The sequence below is a fragment of the Strigops habroptila genome, chromosome 4, assembly GCF_004027225.2.
Source record: "Strigops habroptila isolate Jane chromosome 4, bStrHab1.2.pri, whole genome shotgun sequence".
In the NCBI taxonomy this organism is placed as follows: Eukaryota; Metazoa; Chordata; class Aves; order Psittaciformes; family Psittacidae; genus Strigops; species Strigops habroptila.
In genome coordinates this window covers 45,915,136-45,929,666 of record NC_046358.1, presented here as the reverse complement: position 1 = coordinate 45,929,666, position 14,531 = coordinate 45,915,136, and the positions used below count along the sequence as shown (strand labels likewise).

At 37.5% G+C, this 14,531-nt stretch overlaps 1 protein-coding gene across 4 annotated transcripts in view; it reads left to right on the top strand.

The window, feature by feature from the left end:
* The first annotated feature begins 2,051 nt into the window (after positions 1 to 2,051).
* The window catches only part of FSIP1 (fibrous sheath interacting protein 1), an 82,685-nt gene continuing 70,205 nt past the window's right edge, over positions 2,052 to 14,531 (top strand). For 2 of the 4 annotated variants that reach the window (XM_030484154.1, XM_030484152.1), the window contains exons 1-8: positions 2,052 to 2,339; positions 3,663 to 3,793; positions 5,198 to 5,387; positions 6,266 to 6,364; positions 7,777 to 7,949; positions 8,924 to 9,008; positions 11,646 to 11,744; positions 13,951 to 14,051. In XM_030484154.1, the coding sequence (XP_030340014.1) occupies positions 3,758 to 3,793; positions 5,198 to 5,387; positions 6,266 to 6,364; positions 7,777 to 7,949; positions 8,924 to 9,008; positions 11,646 to 11,744; positions 13,951 to 14,051 (783 nt within the window). In that variant the 5' untranslated portion in view covers positions 2,052 to 2,339; positions 3,663 to 3,757. Of the gene's footprint in view, positions 2,362 to 3,662; positions 3,794 to 5,197; positions 5,388 to 6,265; positions 6,365 to 7,776; positions 7,950 to 8,923; positions 9,009 to 11,645; positions 11,745 to 13,950; positions 14,052 to 14,531 lie in introns of all 4 variants that reach the window. The other 2 variants (XM_030484155.2, XM_030484153.1) reach the window with 2 other exon arrangements.

Sequence of the window (14,531 nt, the reverse complement as noted above, 5' to 3'; positions counted from 1 at the left end):
GCCTGATTCCATGTGGACAAGCAGCAGTAAGTAGCCTATTCCTGCACCACTTTCAAAGGAGGTTTACATCAATTTGCTTCCAAATGCAGAGCTGGTCCCTTTGCTATCATGGGCCCTTCTGAGGTGCTAGGCAGTCTAATATGGGTAGCAAGTCAAACTCTGACAGCTGCTAGGAAGATACACTCCACTGTAGAAATAAATAAATATTGGGGTAGTTATACCTAGCTACTTTCCATACCTCATTATTCATAGTTAATATCATTCCTAATGCAGCAAAAGCCAGATTTTAGTTTAGCTAGTTCTGAACTGTATTGTCCATTCTCCTGCTTTCTTATTGTCATTGAATACTCAACTTGTGGATGTAAACATTCAGTCTTCTGGTTTGCTTCGAATCATGATCTGCACTGTCCAGAAAGCACCACACATTCCAAACACCACTATGGTGTTGTGTTAGCAGTCACAGGATTTAGGTTAAAATTCTAACATATTGTAACTCAGCATACTTGGGAAGGAGGCTAAAGTACACTGGTCCACTAGCATATTTTCTGTATTTGTCTTCCGCTTGTAACTGTAAACCACATTGCATCCTTACTACACTAAATACCAGGGAAAACTGTTACTCTTTTACCGGCAGTTCCAGGAATGTGACAGTAAAATGCCATACACTGCAAGCATCAATAAAAACTCTCCTGCAGACAGCAAAACCATGCCCCAACAAAGCAAGATCTATTTTTGGCAGAAAGATATGCCAATCAAAACTTTGACTGCACAACATGCAGTTTGTATCTTCAAACTGTTTCTTGTAAATTTCTGCCACCAGTGAAAACTGGATTTTAACATATATGGGTACCAAAGGAAGTTGTAGGCGCCAGTAACTATCTCTACAGTTTTTACAAGTTAATCAGAACACAGGAATTAATCAGAGTCACAGGATGGTTTGTGACCTGGAAAGGACCTTAAGATCATCTTGTTCCAACATCGCTGCCATGGGCAGGGACACTTCCCACTAGACCAGGTTGCTCAAAACTCCGTCATATCCTATTTAAATGTAGAAAAGAAATAAAAGTGATGGGATTAGGAAGGTATTCAGGTAAAAAATGGTGACAACAATATTTGCTTTAAGTTTTAACGACTTTATTTAAGTCGTTCAACTATCCTTGTTCGCAAGTCATGACACAATTTACGCAGGAGGCTAGACAGAGTACCAAAAGAAACAGTGGTATTTCCCAGCATAGATACATTGTTCAAAAGGTAACTTTCTGCTGGATGAAACACTTCAAAAATTGTTCTTTTACTGAAGCGGGAATGCCAGAAGCTATGAGAATGATGCTGTAATTAAAATGGCTGCAACTCACGTCTGCAACACCCCGGCTAACAGGTTTTAACGCGGACACTGAAGGACACCCGCCATACACTGCCCCGACTGCCGGGGACACACCGTTTCACCGAGGTTTAGCAAAAGCCAAGGTTTCAGCTCTGTACCTGCCATGCCACTTACTCCGCTGACAGCACGCACTTACTAAACGCGACCCATCCTTCAAGACCCCGTTCCCCTTACTCGCTTCCCCGGGCCCAGGCAGCCGCGGGCCCCTGCGGCAGCACACCGAAATCTGCCTGCAGGGCGCCCGCCGCCGCCCTGCGCCCCGGTGACAGCCTCAGCCGGGCTCGGGGACCCGGACTCGGCTCTCCCTTATCCACGGCCTAGCCTCCCGCTGCCCGGCGCTGCTCGGGCACACACGGACACTCCAGCAGCGGCGCCGCGTTCCCGCCGCCCCGGCAACGGACCCGGCACAGCCCAAAGATCTGTGGGGGGGGAGAGAGGAAAAGGACGCTCTCCGTGTAGCATTTATCCCTATCGGAAGGGAGAAGAGAGGCTTCGGTGGGGTTATCTTGGTGGCTCAGACTTCGCCTGCAAATATAGCAAGTATAGCTCGATGATAGTTGCATCCCTGAGAACAAACTAAGAACAACTTCTCCGCTATCAGCCCCATCCCGACGATGGTACCGTCCCAAGGCGGAACCCTGTACTTGTCGCGAGAGGGCGGTGAGTTGGTTGTCATAGGAACGGTGGCGGGGACAGCGGCTGTGCCGGCCCCGCGCTGCCGCCCTCCCGCGGTGGAGACGGGGCGGACACGGCGGTGCCGGGCCTTGCCGGCGTGCCGGGCCCAGCGCCCCCGGGCGGGGGGGGCTACACCCGCCATACCTGCCTCAGGCGGGGCGGCCGGAGCGGCGGCCGGAGAGGCGGCTCTGCCGGGCAGCACTCCCGTCGGAGCAGCGGCCGAGGCTCCTCTTGGGAGCGCAGGAAAGGACTGCCTGCCTGCCTGCCTGCCTGCCTGCCGGTATGTGGAAACCTCCTGTGAGGTAACTGGGTTTTGTGTGTGGTTGTTTGTATGGATTTGGTTGGTTGGGTTTTGTTTGGTTGGTTTTTGTTCCGGAATCAGCCTGTCTTCACAGGGTGAGCCTGGGATCTATGAGTTGAAATTAACAACTCTTTTTTTTTCTTCTCTGCCCACTTCTTTATCCTTCGTAATGCATAGCAGGGCCACGAAGATACTATGAGGGCTGGAGCACCTCTCCTGTGAAGACAGACTGAGCGAGTTGGGCTCGTTCTGCCTGGAGAAAGCTCTGGGGAGACCTTAGAGCAGCCTTCTGGTGCCTAAATGGGGCTTGTAAGAAAGCTGGAGAGGGACGTTTTACTGGGGCATGTAGTGATAGGGCAAGGGAGAATGGCTTCAAGCAGTCAGAGGGGACATTTAGGTTTAATGTAAGAAAGACGTTCTTTACTGTGAGGGTGGCGAGACACTGGCACAGGTTGCCCGGAAAAGCTGTGGCTGCCCCATCCCTGACAGTGTTCACGGCCAGGTTGGACGGGGCTTTGAGCAACCTGCTCTATTGGAAGGTGTCCCTGCCCATGGCAGGGGGTTGGAACTACATGATCTTTAAGGTCCCTTTTAAGGTCCCTTTAAGGTCAAACCATTCTATGATTCTGTGTTATGCGTCTGTGTACATGACTCAGTTTGTCCTCTTTTTTGTACTGAAATAAGATGTTGTATTCACTTGGTCCTTCTGAAAAATACCAGTGCATGTCACATACTCAGATATCTAATTCCTGAAATTCACACAGTTTTTGCAGAGAGCCATGCTTTTCTGTTGTTTAAACTCAAATTTTAATTGGAACAGGGAATGTGATAGTTCAGATTTGGGAACTCCCACTGTTTAGAACTGCTGAATATAAAAAACTTTCGGCTGCTTTATTTGATATGTTCAAGATGTCTTTAAAATACTCTCATTCTTTTGTTGATGCAAACTTTTCCAGTCCCATGTTTGTAAGAAAATAGTAATAATAAAAAGAGCTAGGAGATTTCCTTTGTTGTGAGACTACTTTTAAGATTTTAGCTACTTAAAGTTTGACAGTGAGCACATTTGAATACTGTGGTTGGCTTGATAATATAAATGTATGTTTGTACGTATATTAAAAAGTGTATACTTGAGTGGCAAGGTAGTCTATACTGGAAAGATCTCTGGACATTGAATTGGTAGAAAGGATTTGAAACTTGTCTAATTTACATCTGAAATAATACTGTGTCTGTGTTGCTTTATTATAAAACTGATAGTTTGGAAGGTTGTTTTGGTGGTGGTGTTTTTTTTCTTTCCAATTTTAGGTCTCAGTGCATATTAAAAGGGGGAGCTTGGATAAAATATCAAGGCCTGCATTAGCTCAAGAGCTCATCCTAATTGTAGATCTTTAAATACATCTATGGAGTTACCAACAGCAGAGCCACATTTGCCTAAGGTGATTCTTTTTGCCTTCATTAGGTTAGAAACCCTGTGCCTAATTCTTACTAGAATGCCAAAGGAGTAAGATTCTGCTTTTTCAGCTTCATATAGAGTCCTGGGCTCTGCAGGTGTGCTAAGGGGTTATGTGAAAGCTTATGAATGTGGGCTGCTCCTTGTGCATGCATGGAATGATGTTTAATTTCATTTTTCAGCATCTATGTTACTTTTGTATTTGCTACAAAAAGGACTATTCAGCACTACAACCTGGAAAACTGGCTTGTCTTCCTCTTTATATTTAATCAGATGATTAAATACTGTTTTAAAGAAAACCTGGCAATAATGTGTAGATACACAGCTATAGGCTGAGCCGTGATGTGCATAATTTCACTTCCATCCCATTTGTGCTTTTAAATTTAAGCTGGGATAAAAATTATATTATTAAAAGAAAGCATTTGAGCAATCCTCACAAGTTGAATTTTTGACTATAAAGCGCTCTCAGGATATGTGTGAATCAAATAAAAAAAAAAATTCATAGTATTCCAGGAAATGTGTAAGCTCCAGGGATTCAACAGAGACCATCAGAAGTAAGTGTTCATCTACCCTCTGAAAAAAGTGATATTGGGGATTAACTTAATTTTGAGAACGGGATATGTGATATCATTTTGGGGATGTAGGAAGTGGGTCTTGGGAATTAGAGATTGAGATTGTTTTAGTTAAGATTAGTCCAATTGTATTGTCCCTCTGTTCACCTGTCTGCAGAATGGGGTGCTTCACAGAAGTATTAAAATATTTTTTTTATAGGTTCACTGCTTGGTATTAAGTTAACATTAGGTAACTCTTAATCCAAGTTCTGACCTAGGCTATTGCCTGAAAATTTCAATCTCTTGAGACTGATAAATTAAGCATAAGCTTTTCAGCCCTTCAGAGACTATAAAAAAACCAAACTATACTATGAGGAAAGATTGGAATGCTCCTACCTGGTGCAGTGGACCCATAGTGTCAGGGAATGGATGAGGCTGTTGTACACACAAGCTGTTAACTGGTTGACTCTGCCCTGTGCTGCAGCAGAAATGGCATAAACCTTTGAAATCATTTCCTAGCCTGGCAACCCCAAATCTGGCATTCTGTGAAATAATGAGTTTGAGAATCAATGTGATATCCAAGAAACAGAACTCTGTATTGTGTCTGAAAATGATTGTTTCATTTAAGAAGTACGTAAATGCAACACTGTATAGAATCAGCAAAAATCACAGAAAAAATAAGCTTAAAAATAAAAAATAACTTCCTCAGCCTGACTAGTAGTCAGTGCAGTGTTGTATAGAATTGTTGTTAGCCTTTGTGATAGTGATTATTGTGATTATCTTTTTCTCCCCCCAAAATATTTCTAGTTCTATGATAGCAATTCATTTGCATTTCATAGGTTGATTTACCTGTCAGTTTGCCTGGTAGTCATCAAAGAGGCAGTCTAGAACACTGCTGTACAGAAGAAAACAAAGGTGATGACAGAGAGAAATCTAGTGTCAAGGAAGTAAGAACAGATCAGCAAACCACGGTGGAGAGCACAACTGTCTGTCTTCAGGAATGTATACTGAATCCCAAGGAGCTGTCAGGTGTGGAATGACTTTCACTTTCTCGTGTTGTGGTTAGACCAAATATAATGTTTGCATAGTTTGGGTAAAATTCTATTGGTGGAGGGAAAAGAGGATGCAAATCGGCAAAATTCTAGAAGAGAAGGTGGTGTGAAAATTCATACCTTCAATTCATTCTTTTGAATACATCTTGGAAAGAAATGTGTTATTGCTGCCATTACCACCACAACATATGTCTTGTGACATCTAAGCTGTGATATGCACCTTGGTGATGGCGTAAAAGATTGGGAGAAACCATCTGCATGTGTTCTGTGGAACCATGTTAGGAGGTGTTTTCAGTAAGGTGTTTTTATCAAACTTTTCACACAGATCATGATAACTTGTTCGAAATTTTGTATCCTAATAATGGATACAAAAAACCCCTGGAAATTATGTAAGTTATAGTGTTAATAGTGTTTAATAACTGAACAATGCGAATACTAATAACATACTTTACATATAAACATGCAATATCTCACCTTAATGAAAGCAGTTGTAGAAGTGCTTCAGATGGCATTCTTTTGGCATTCTATAAATGGTAATAACTTTCTAAAGCTTCTGACTCTTTAAAAATAGAAAAGGTCAGTATGTGAAGCAAAAGTTTGGATACGTTCTTCAAGTTTAGATAAGATTTCATGGCAGCATTGGGCTCAAGAGAAGTCCCTTGATTCCTGCTCCTGTGTTTAACATGAGTCCTGGTGCACCAGTAGATGTAATTTTTTAAACAGTAACCCACTGCAGAGGCTTTGTGGATTGCAAAAATGTATTTTGGTGTCTTTGTTGTTAACATTTCAAGGAGTATTTTTAAAAGTTTTTTCACATATATTTTATTGTGAAAGGCTTTTTCCCATGTTTTTCAGGATGCATCTCTTACTCGGATTCTGGAGATGACAGCACTGAAATACAGACTTTAAGATTCTGTGAACCTTCCCAAGGAAAACTAAGTAATGCAAAAGCAGGTATTACTTTTCAGGTGTATAAAGTGAACAGTGCAATAAAACTTCCATTCCCTTTCCCCTTGTTAATGTTTCTCAGAGTTTGGGACCATAGTGTATTTGTTTGTATATTCTATAGTTACAAAGAAATATAACAAATTGAAAATGTATGTACATTGGGATATTCAAGAGGTGTTGGATGAATTCTTTATTTAAAGATTATTTTATTAAAGGATATTCACTTTCTTTAATGGTGTGGTAGTATTTGAGTTTTACATAGATTCAGTCAATCTAATAAGGCAGAATTGAGTGGTGATTCTAGCTAGTGCAGCAGTGCTGGTGATCTAACGTAGTATTAATTTCTTCGGAAGAGAAATTGGATAGAGCTCAACTTCAAAGCTTCACTCAGGACTTTGAGGTTCAAATCCATCTGCTGGATTCAGGATGGTTGAAATAAATGCTCTTTTTTTCAGCTTCTGTCCTTGGAGCTTTCCTGGAGCTCAGTTAGATTTTTATAGCTCTCCCTTGTTGTGTCACTCATTTCCTTTTATGGCATAAAGTAGATCAGAGCATTACAGTAAATGCTTGGGATCAGTGGGTGTGTAAAGCGTTTGACCTCAAAAGATTAGAAAAAGAAAAAGCACTGCAGGACTCCAAAACTTGGAAGCCTGTGGGATAGGGACAGTGCTACAATTGTTTCCTTTACTCTTGCTATGGAAGCCAAGTTTAACCAGGAAAGAGGGCGGAGCATGAGGATGCTATAGGAAGGGGAAAATCTAAAAGCGATCAGAAATTGTAATCTGCATGTTTAAGAAAAAATGAGATGGTACAGAAATCTCTTTTAATTTAATAATGGCAGTTTCCATAACGTTTCACCATTTCTGTTTTTCAAAATGACAGTTTTCTAGAACCAGTCTCAGAATCTGGTTTAGCTGAGATATAACTCAAGACTGAAACTTCTATAACATTTAAAAGTAGAGATATTACAGAGTCTCTCTTAACCCCAGAATTAACTGATTTTAATAAATGACAGTTCATCATATCTTCTACCAGTCTTGCTGAGGAAATTATTTTTGATTTTTAACCTTATTTTTTCTGTGATTTTTGCTGATACTGTGGAGATGTCACTCTTCTATTATAAACTGGAATCAAATCACTTGCTCAAAATGCAGGGGGCTCTGTCTCCCTTCCCCCCCACATCTAGCTGCTAGAGTTCAGAGTGTGATTCAGTGTTTTGTTACAAAGACTTCTATATTTTTCCCTGCTAGAAACAGGCTTAGAAATGAGCATGACATATATGCTTGAGAATAATTGTCCTCTTGTCTATGGTTGATATCAAATAACTTGTACTGCCTTTTTTTTTAATTTTTTTTCCTGCATTTTTTTTTAAAGTTAAAATGCTTCAAGCTAAAATTAATTTAAAATACATTCTACAGCAAACTCTTCCAACTTGGAATATTCTGAAGAAATAGATGTAGATCCTCAGATTCAAGCAGCTATAAAGAAAATGAATAAACTTGACACAATACTGGCAAAAAGACATTTTAAGGAGAGAGCAATTAAAAAACAAGGCAAAGAAATGAGAGCAAAGCTCTGCGAAGAGCTTCAGGTTAGAATGTTCTGCTATTTTGTAAATAGTTTGTACTTACTAAAAAGTAAGATAGTTTTGTATCTTGAAGTAGTATCTAACAATTATGTTTCATAAACATATTGTTTTATTAAATACCTCACAGTTGTATGTGTAAAGTGAAGAAATAGATCTTAAAAAGTAACTTTGAATAGGCTTTAATATATATTGCCAACAGGCTTTGAAGGAAGGCCATGGTCATTAAAAATTGATATGACCAGTAGCCAAATATACATCTGCCTAGGTGTGGTTTACTAGCATAGTTTTATGCTTGAGCTCACTAGTTGCAGGTATGGTAGAGTGTGACAGGAGGTAATGTTCGTGAGCCCAGATTTAAAAGTGTTTATTCTGCTCTAGTGTGACCTTTATTAGGCCCATCTATTTCATTATTGTCTATTACTGAAAAAAAACCCCAGAGATGCCCACTGAAGAAAGTGTAAGAATGCTACAGCATAAATTCCTTCACATTATTCCTATCCTGGTCTCTAGCAGTTAAATGTCAATTTAAGCCTTGAAACAGAAGAGTTAGTATTTCCTCTGTGGTTAAGTATTGTATAATTATTTACATGAATACAAATGTCAGTTGCTAAAAAGACATAATTGCAGTTGGTTTGACTGCATCTGATAATTTCAGTGGGTTTGGATTCAAAGCCATGTGTAAATTACAGAACTTTTGTATTGTAAAATGTGTCTCCGTATAAAAGACAACATATGAGGCTTAAAAATTCTACCATGCCTTTATCATAACTTCAGGAGGTGCTGTGATAGCCTTAAGAAATAAATAAAAGAGTAACTAAATGTTGCCACAGAACAAGGAATTTTTAATAGGGTCTGAAGTTCATTAGACCTGGCAATGTATTTTGCCTTCAAGTATTTACTTTAACGTAAATATATGCATGTATCTGTATAAATATATGCATGTATTTATGTTTTATTTCTTTATTTCTTTTGAATAGTCTATCAAAACCACTGGAAGCCATGAAGAGATAGAAAATACAAAAATGTTTTTAGGTTTGATCTCACCATGGCAGGATACAGCTGGTAAGTAAGATTATCCCATATATAATTATCCCATATTTTGATTAATATTCTTTTCTTTTTGATACTATAAAAATAAAGCTTTCAAACCTTTACCATAAAATAATATTTGCTTGTAAGAATACATCAAAGGAATATTTGAAAACTTAAATGAAATAATTTTTGCATTATCATAAATGTAGACGTTGTACTTCAACATCAGGGTTGTTTTTTAATGGAAACTACATATGAAGCTTGATCATAGATTTTTTTTTTTTAATTGGCTTTTGTCTGAGAATTCTAGGGAAAAAACTCTAGGATAGATGTCAGTTTTAAAAAGTGAAGCTATGCTAAAGATATGCTAGGAGAATATTCTTAAGAAGAAAAGACCAGGAAGTCTGTTAAGATAACTTCTGAGTTTCATTATGATATGACAATAAAGACAAAAATATTCAAAGCGGAAGTGAACACATTGATAAGAATGAACGTTTGCATTTTGGTCTTTTAGTAAAAACCACTTCCGTCTCAAGTAGCATTTAAACTGCCAAATTCTATAGCTGCATTAAAAGTAGACAAATGACTGATGAAGGATTGAGTTTCTTTACTAGGAAAGGTAAACAAATAGTTAATGAAACATAAAAATGTGGAATGTGATATATAACAAAAAAGACTGACTATGCTCAAAATTACAGCAAATACCAATAATGTAAAACTATAGATAGAATATGGAAAAAAAAGTTAAGAAACTGTTTAGGCATGTTTTTTTCTGAGTCAGAAGGACACAGTTCTGTTGGAGTTCTGAAGCAAGTGGTTGAAGCATGTTCTGAAGTATTGGTAGTTTTTTTCCAAGAATGCAAAGAGGATGTGCCTGCTCACAGGGAGCTGAAATAGTAAAATATTGGGTATTTTAAAATGTTGTTTTTCTTTCTGTGGCTGGACTCTTACTGGGGGAGAAACTGGAACAAACTGTAGGCATTCTGTTCACAATGTCTTTGTTGGGCAGGGTGAACAAAATTAGACTCAATTTGTCAAGAACATACGACGTCAAAATTGCTCAAGAGTGGTTTTAAAAAAATTGCTGTTCAAATACTCTGTCTTGGTGCTGTAGCTCTCAGAGATGTGTTAGTCATATGCGCATTTTACATCCTGTCCTTTACCTCTATGCCTTGGTTGAAAGGGTTTCTTGGTGAAAGGAAAGGGAATTGTGGTGCATTCTGTCTGTTTTCTGTTTGGGGAGAGAACAAGGATTTGAGATCTGAATGGTTATTGCTTAGCAAAAATCTCAGCTTGAATGTTGGAAATATGTGCATAATAAGGGTAGCAATTTGTGGGTAAAACACTTCAACAAAGCTTATTATTACAAGGTAACCTGCTTTTATTCCTATGCTAAAGTTTGGGTTATTAAGGGAAGAACACAGAATTTGATATGAGTGATATTTAAAAAGTCTCCAGTAGATGTCAGGGCATAGTAAAAAACAGTGGGCAAGCAAGACTATATGGTTGTTAATGAACTCCATGCTCCAATTCCTCTTTTATTTCAAAGGTAACTCCTTCCTGTAGAGATCATGTGCATCATATGGGTTCCAGTGTACTGTACTGAGACAACTGCATAGTTCAGATTTATACTCCAGCTTGATCTTTATCTTGAATTTTCTGTGACATGCTGGTGCTTTACTTTTCAGGTCTTGTTTATTTAAATGAATGCCCAGATAGCTGCCTTGGCTGATACTGAAATGGAATGCAGTTTATATATTTTGGCTTTCAGAGCTTGAATTTAATAAAGAGCCCTATTAAATAAATGATATAGGGGAGCTGTTTAATTATATCTTTTAATGTGGCTGTGAAATCAAACACAAGTTCTGGGTACAAAATCATTCATAACTTGTGTCCCAGCCTCTCAGGCACAAAAACCCCTCTGACACACTCATGGCAGAAATCTAAATCAGGAGTTAATTAAATAGCCTTAAATTAATTTCCCTGTGCTCTGTGTAACAAAATCATACTTTCAGTTAAATCCATTAAACTTTGTTATTGCAGGATGTTGGTTGTTCTTTCCATATGTGAAATATATGGTTCTTTGCAATACAAGTCCTTTCCTGTAAGTGCTAAGTGTGTAGACTCCAAGTTAATGCTCTATTTTACACTTCCACTTGATATGTGTCAATATTATGACTGAATTTTTTCTTTGAGTAAGTGAAACAACTCTTGCATGCTAGGATGTTTGAACGCTCTTTTTTCTAGATTATACCCTTGACCAAAGCCACTTAGAAGTTTAACAATTCATGCACAGGCAGACATCAGCTGTGGAAACCTGGATGCTTTATTCTCATTCAGAATTCTAGATGATTTGCCACATGGTGTCTGCAGAGGCTTTTGAACTTTAGGACCTTGGGCTGTACCTTCTAGAATGTAATTTTTTTGTCCTATGTGGGCAGTAGTTTAAAAAAACCCCAAACCAGACATAGAAAATGGTGTAATTATTCACAAGAGACACCTTAGATTTTTTCCCCCCCTTCTTTATTTCTTGAGAAATATGGTAGTTATGTAATTTATCCAAGTAAATTTCTTTAACTTTCATATGTGAGATTTTATATTATATGTGAAAATATATCTTTTTAAAATACATTTCAATTTAAATTCTACTGAAAAAATTCCTTGCAGGTCCCTCCTGTGCCGAAGAAGATGAAAGACGTACTTCAGTAATTCACACACAAAATAATCCAGAAGGTTATGATTGCCATAAACCCCAACGTAATCAAGGTAAGCTATATCAAGTATATAGTTCGTATATGCTTAGCGGACTGGTGACAGATTTGTTTGTTTTTGTGTTTTTGTTTTTTTGTTTGTTTGTTTTTTGGTTTTTTCAGGGGGTTGTTTTTTGTTGTGTTTTTTTTTAGAAATGATAGAATAATTTTGTTTGTGAATTATCTAAAACATTTTGCTCAACATGCAAAGAAAATTTTTAAATTCAGGATTATAAAACTTTTTCTTTCATTGCAAAATGATGAGGTGTGTAATTGATTCACTATAGAGTGTATCATTGGTTCCTTATGGAAATTCTTTAAAAACTTGTCTTTGCTGTTATTCTGAGGTACAGTAACCTTTCATTAATAGGCTTATATTCAAGAAACTTATAGGCTTATATTCAAAAAACCAGCCTTTCATTAATAGGCTTATATTCAAGAAACTGTCCACAAATTAAGAGTGGTGCTTTATATAGTTTTAACTGTTCTGTAATTTTTTTTGTTTCCAGGAAAAATTCTATAGATGTTGTGACAAACCTAAATCTTCAAATGAACTAATTTTGTATTTTATTACGCTGGTTATTATAAAGGCTGCATTGCTTTTAAGGATTAGGTACTTTCTGGCAAAAATCAGACATCTGTGCTGGTTCTTCTAGGCATCACTTGTTCACGTGCACTGTATAGAGTTTTCAAATGCTGGTAGCAGAGTAGTGTGTCCAACACTTCAAAACAGAATTGTTCTTTTTTGCCTCTGTTCTTTCCCTATTCGAAATTCAAATTTGTATGGTTGAGTAACTTCTCACATGTGTTGTGACATAAGAATAGCTTCAGCTGCCGTTGTCGGCTGCAGTTGTTTATTTCTTTGTCATCTACCATTCTATGTAAACAGAAGGAATCTATCTTCCTGGTGACTGGCTAAGATGACAAGGACATAATAAAAAGGTGTTCCTCAAGGTTGAACCATTGGCAGCAGAATCTTTGCGCTTTTTTGAATGTGGCTGCATGTTTCAATTTTTAAACATGGACTGCAGCTCTCTTACAATTTTATCACTTAGTCTACTATTATGTGAGTTTTACCTTTGTGTTATTAAATTTTTTTTTTATACTGGGTTGGAGCAAGGCTGTGCTTTTGATATCTCTGTCTTCCTACCACATGTCTTCATTCCTCCTTTAAAATGAAGCTTGTCTCTCAGCTTCCACCTTCACAATTTCTGAGTTGCGCTGGAGTGTCCTTGAATAGCAATAACACTTTTCATTACTAGTATTCAGAACAGCAGTGACTTCTGAAACCCGTTGTGTCCATAGTGTGTAAAAGGGTGCATGGAATTAATTTCATATCTTTGGGAGTTTGCTTGCAATCTGCTTGCTCTGAACAAGAGTCACTTCCACATAAATTTCCATAGCCTATCTTCTATTACCAAACATCTTAAATTGGCTTTTTTGTAGGCAAATAGCCCACCCATTTTTCGAATCTTTACTTCCCAGAAAAGCAAAATATATCATGCCTACTTTTGAAGCAGTTTTTGAGACATGGAAGTTGGTTGTATTTGCTTAGACTTGTTATTTAACGTGATAAATATTTGCTGTCTGTAAAGGAATTACTGGTTTAAAACTGGTAAGTCTCTGAAAAACAGAATACATTCCAATTTTTGTGATGGATAGAACCCAGTTGTTGGAAAGAACCATATGTGTGATGTTGTCAGAGTATCATGTGGCTGTAATAGCTTTACAGCTCTAGAACAAGTTTATTTTTAAACAAAATTTGTTTTATAAGCTGTGTTATAATAATATCAACTATATCATCTGTTCTTCAGCTGTTTTATTTTAAAAAATGTACTTGATATGTCTCCAAATATTTCTGTGGTTTTCAAAAAAATTATTGTCTGGTTTCATATGGACGATAAAACTAAAACAATGATAGGGTTCGAAGGAATGCCGTGGCTTTTAAAGCCACCATGTTTAACATTTTTGAGGTTTGAAATCCAAAGTATTTTAGCCTTGGCAACATTGAATGATCTCATATAATAAAAACTTAAAATAAGATTAGCATTTGACAATATTTATGTTTTGAAGTTAGCAATATAGTTTATATAAATAATGAAAACAGTATACAAAACATTTGTCTATCCACTTTGTTAAAGATTTAATGGGATTGCTGTTATTACAGCTCTCATTGAATCAGAAAAAGAATAACACAGCAACTTTTCTTCCTCGAACTTCAGATTATCCAAGTGAATTGGAAACAAATGAATTTCTTAATGAACCAGAAAAAATGCATATCAAAAGTAAAAATAATAAGGATTTCATTAAAAAGAACATCGAGGTAAGCTTTAACACATAAAATCATGAACATTTTGTTAAGTGTTAACTAAAAATATTATGTAAATACTTCTGGAGCAAGTTTTTTGTTGGTCTGGGTTTTTTAATGGGTTTTTCTTTTCCCTTTTTTTTTTTTTTTTAATCAGGAACATTAAAAGATAAGTAGGCATAAATGAACAAATCTTGCTGTTAAAAAGTGTTGTTTATGGCAGACTACTGTATAAGGTAGTTCTCATCTTGGATGCTCATGTTGGTGGGGATAATACTGCTTCTATGTATTTTCTAAAGAGTACTGGAAACTGAATTGTTCTGTTTATGCCTGGACATAGCTAGTTTTGAGGACAAATATTTCCTAAGACTTTCTTTAAATGCATTTACTACTAAGTTAAAGGAGGATGTTCCTAAGCATAGATAAGGAATAGGTATGCAGGTTGCTAATGTATAGTCTGCATGGGACCATTATTTACAGAAGACTTCTTTCTGT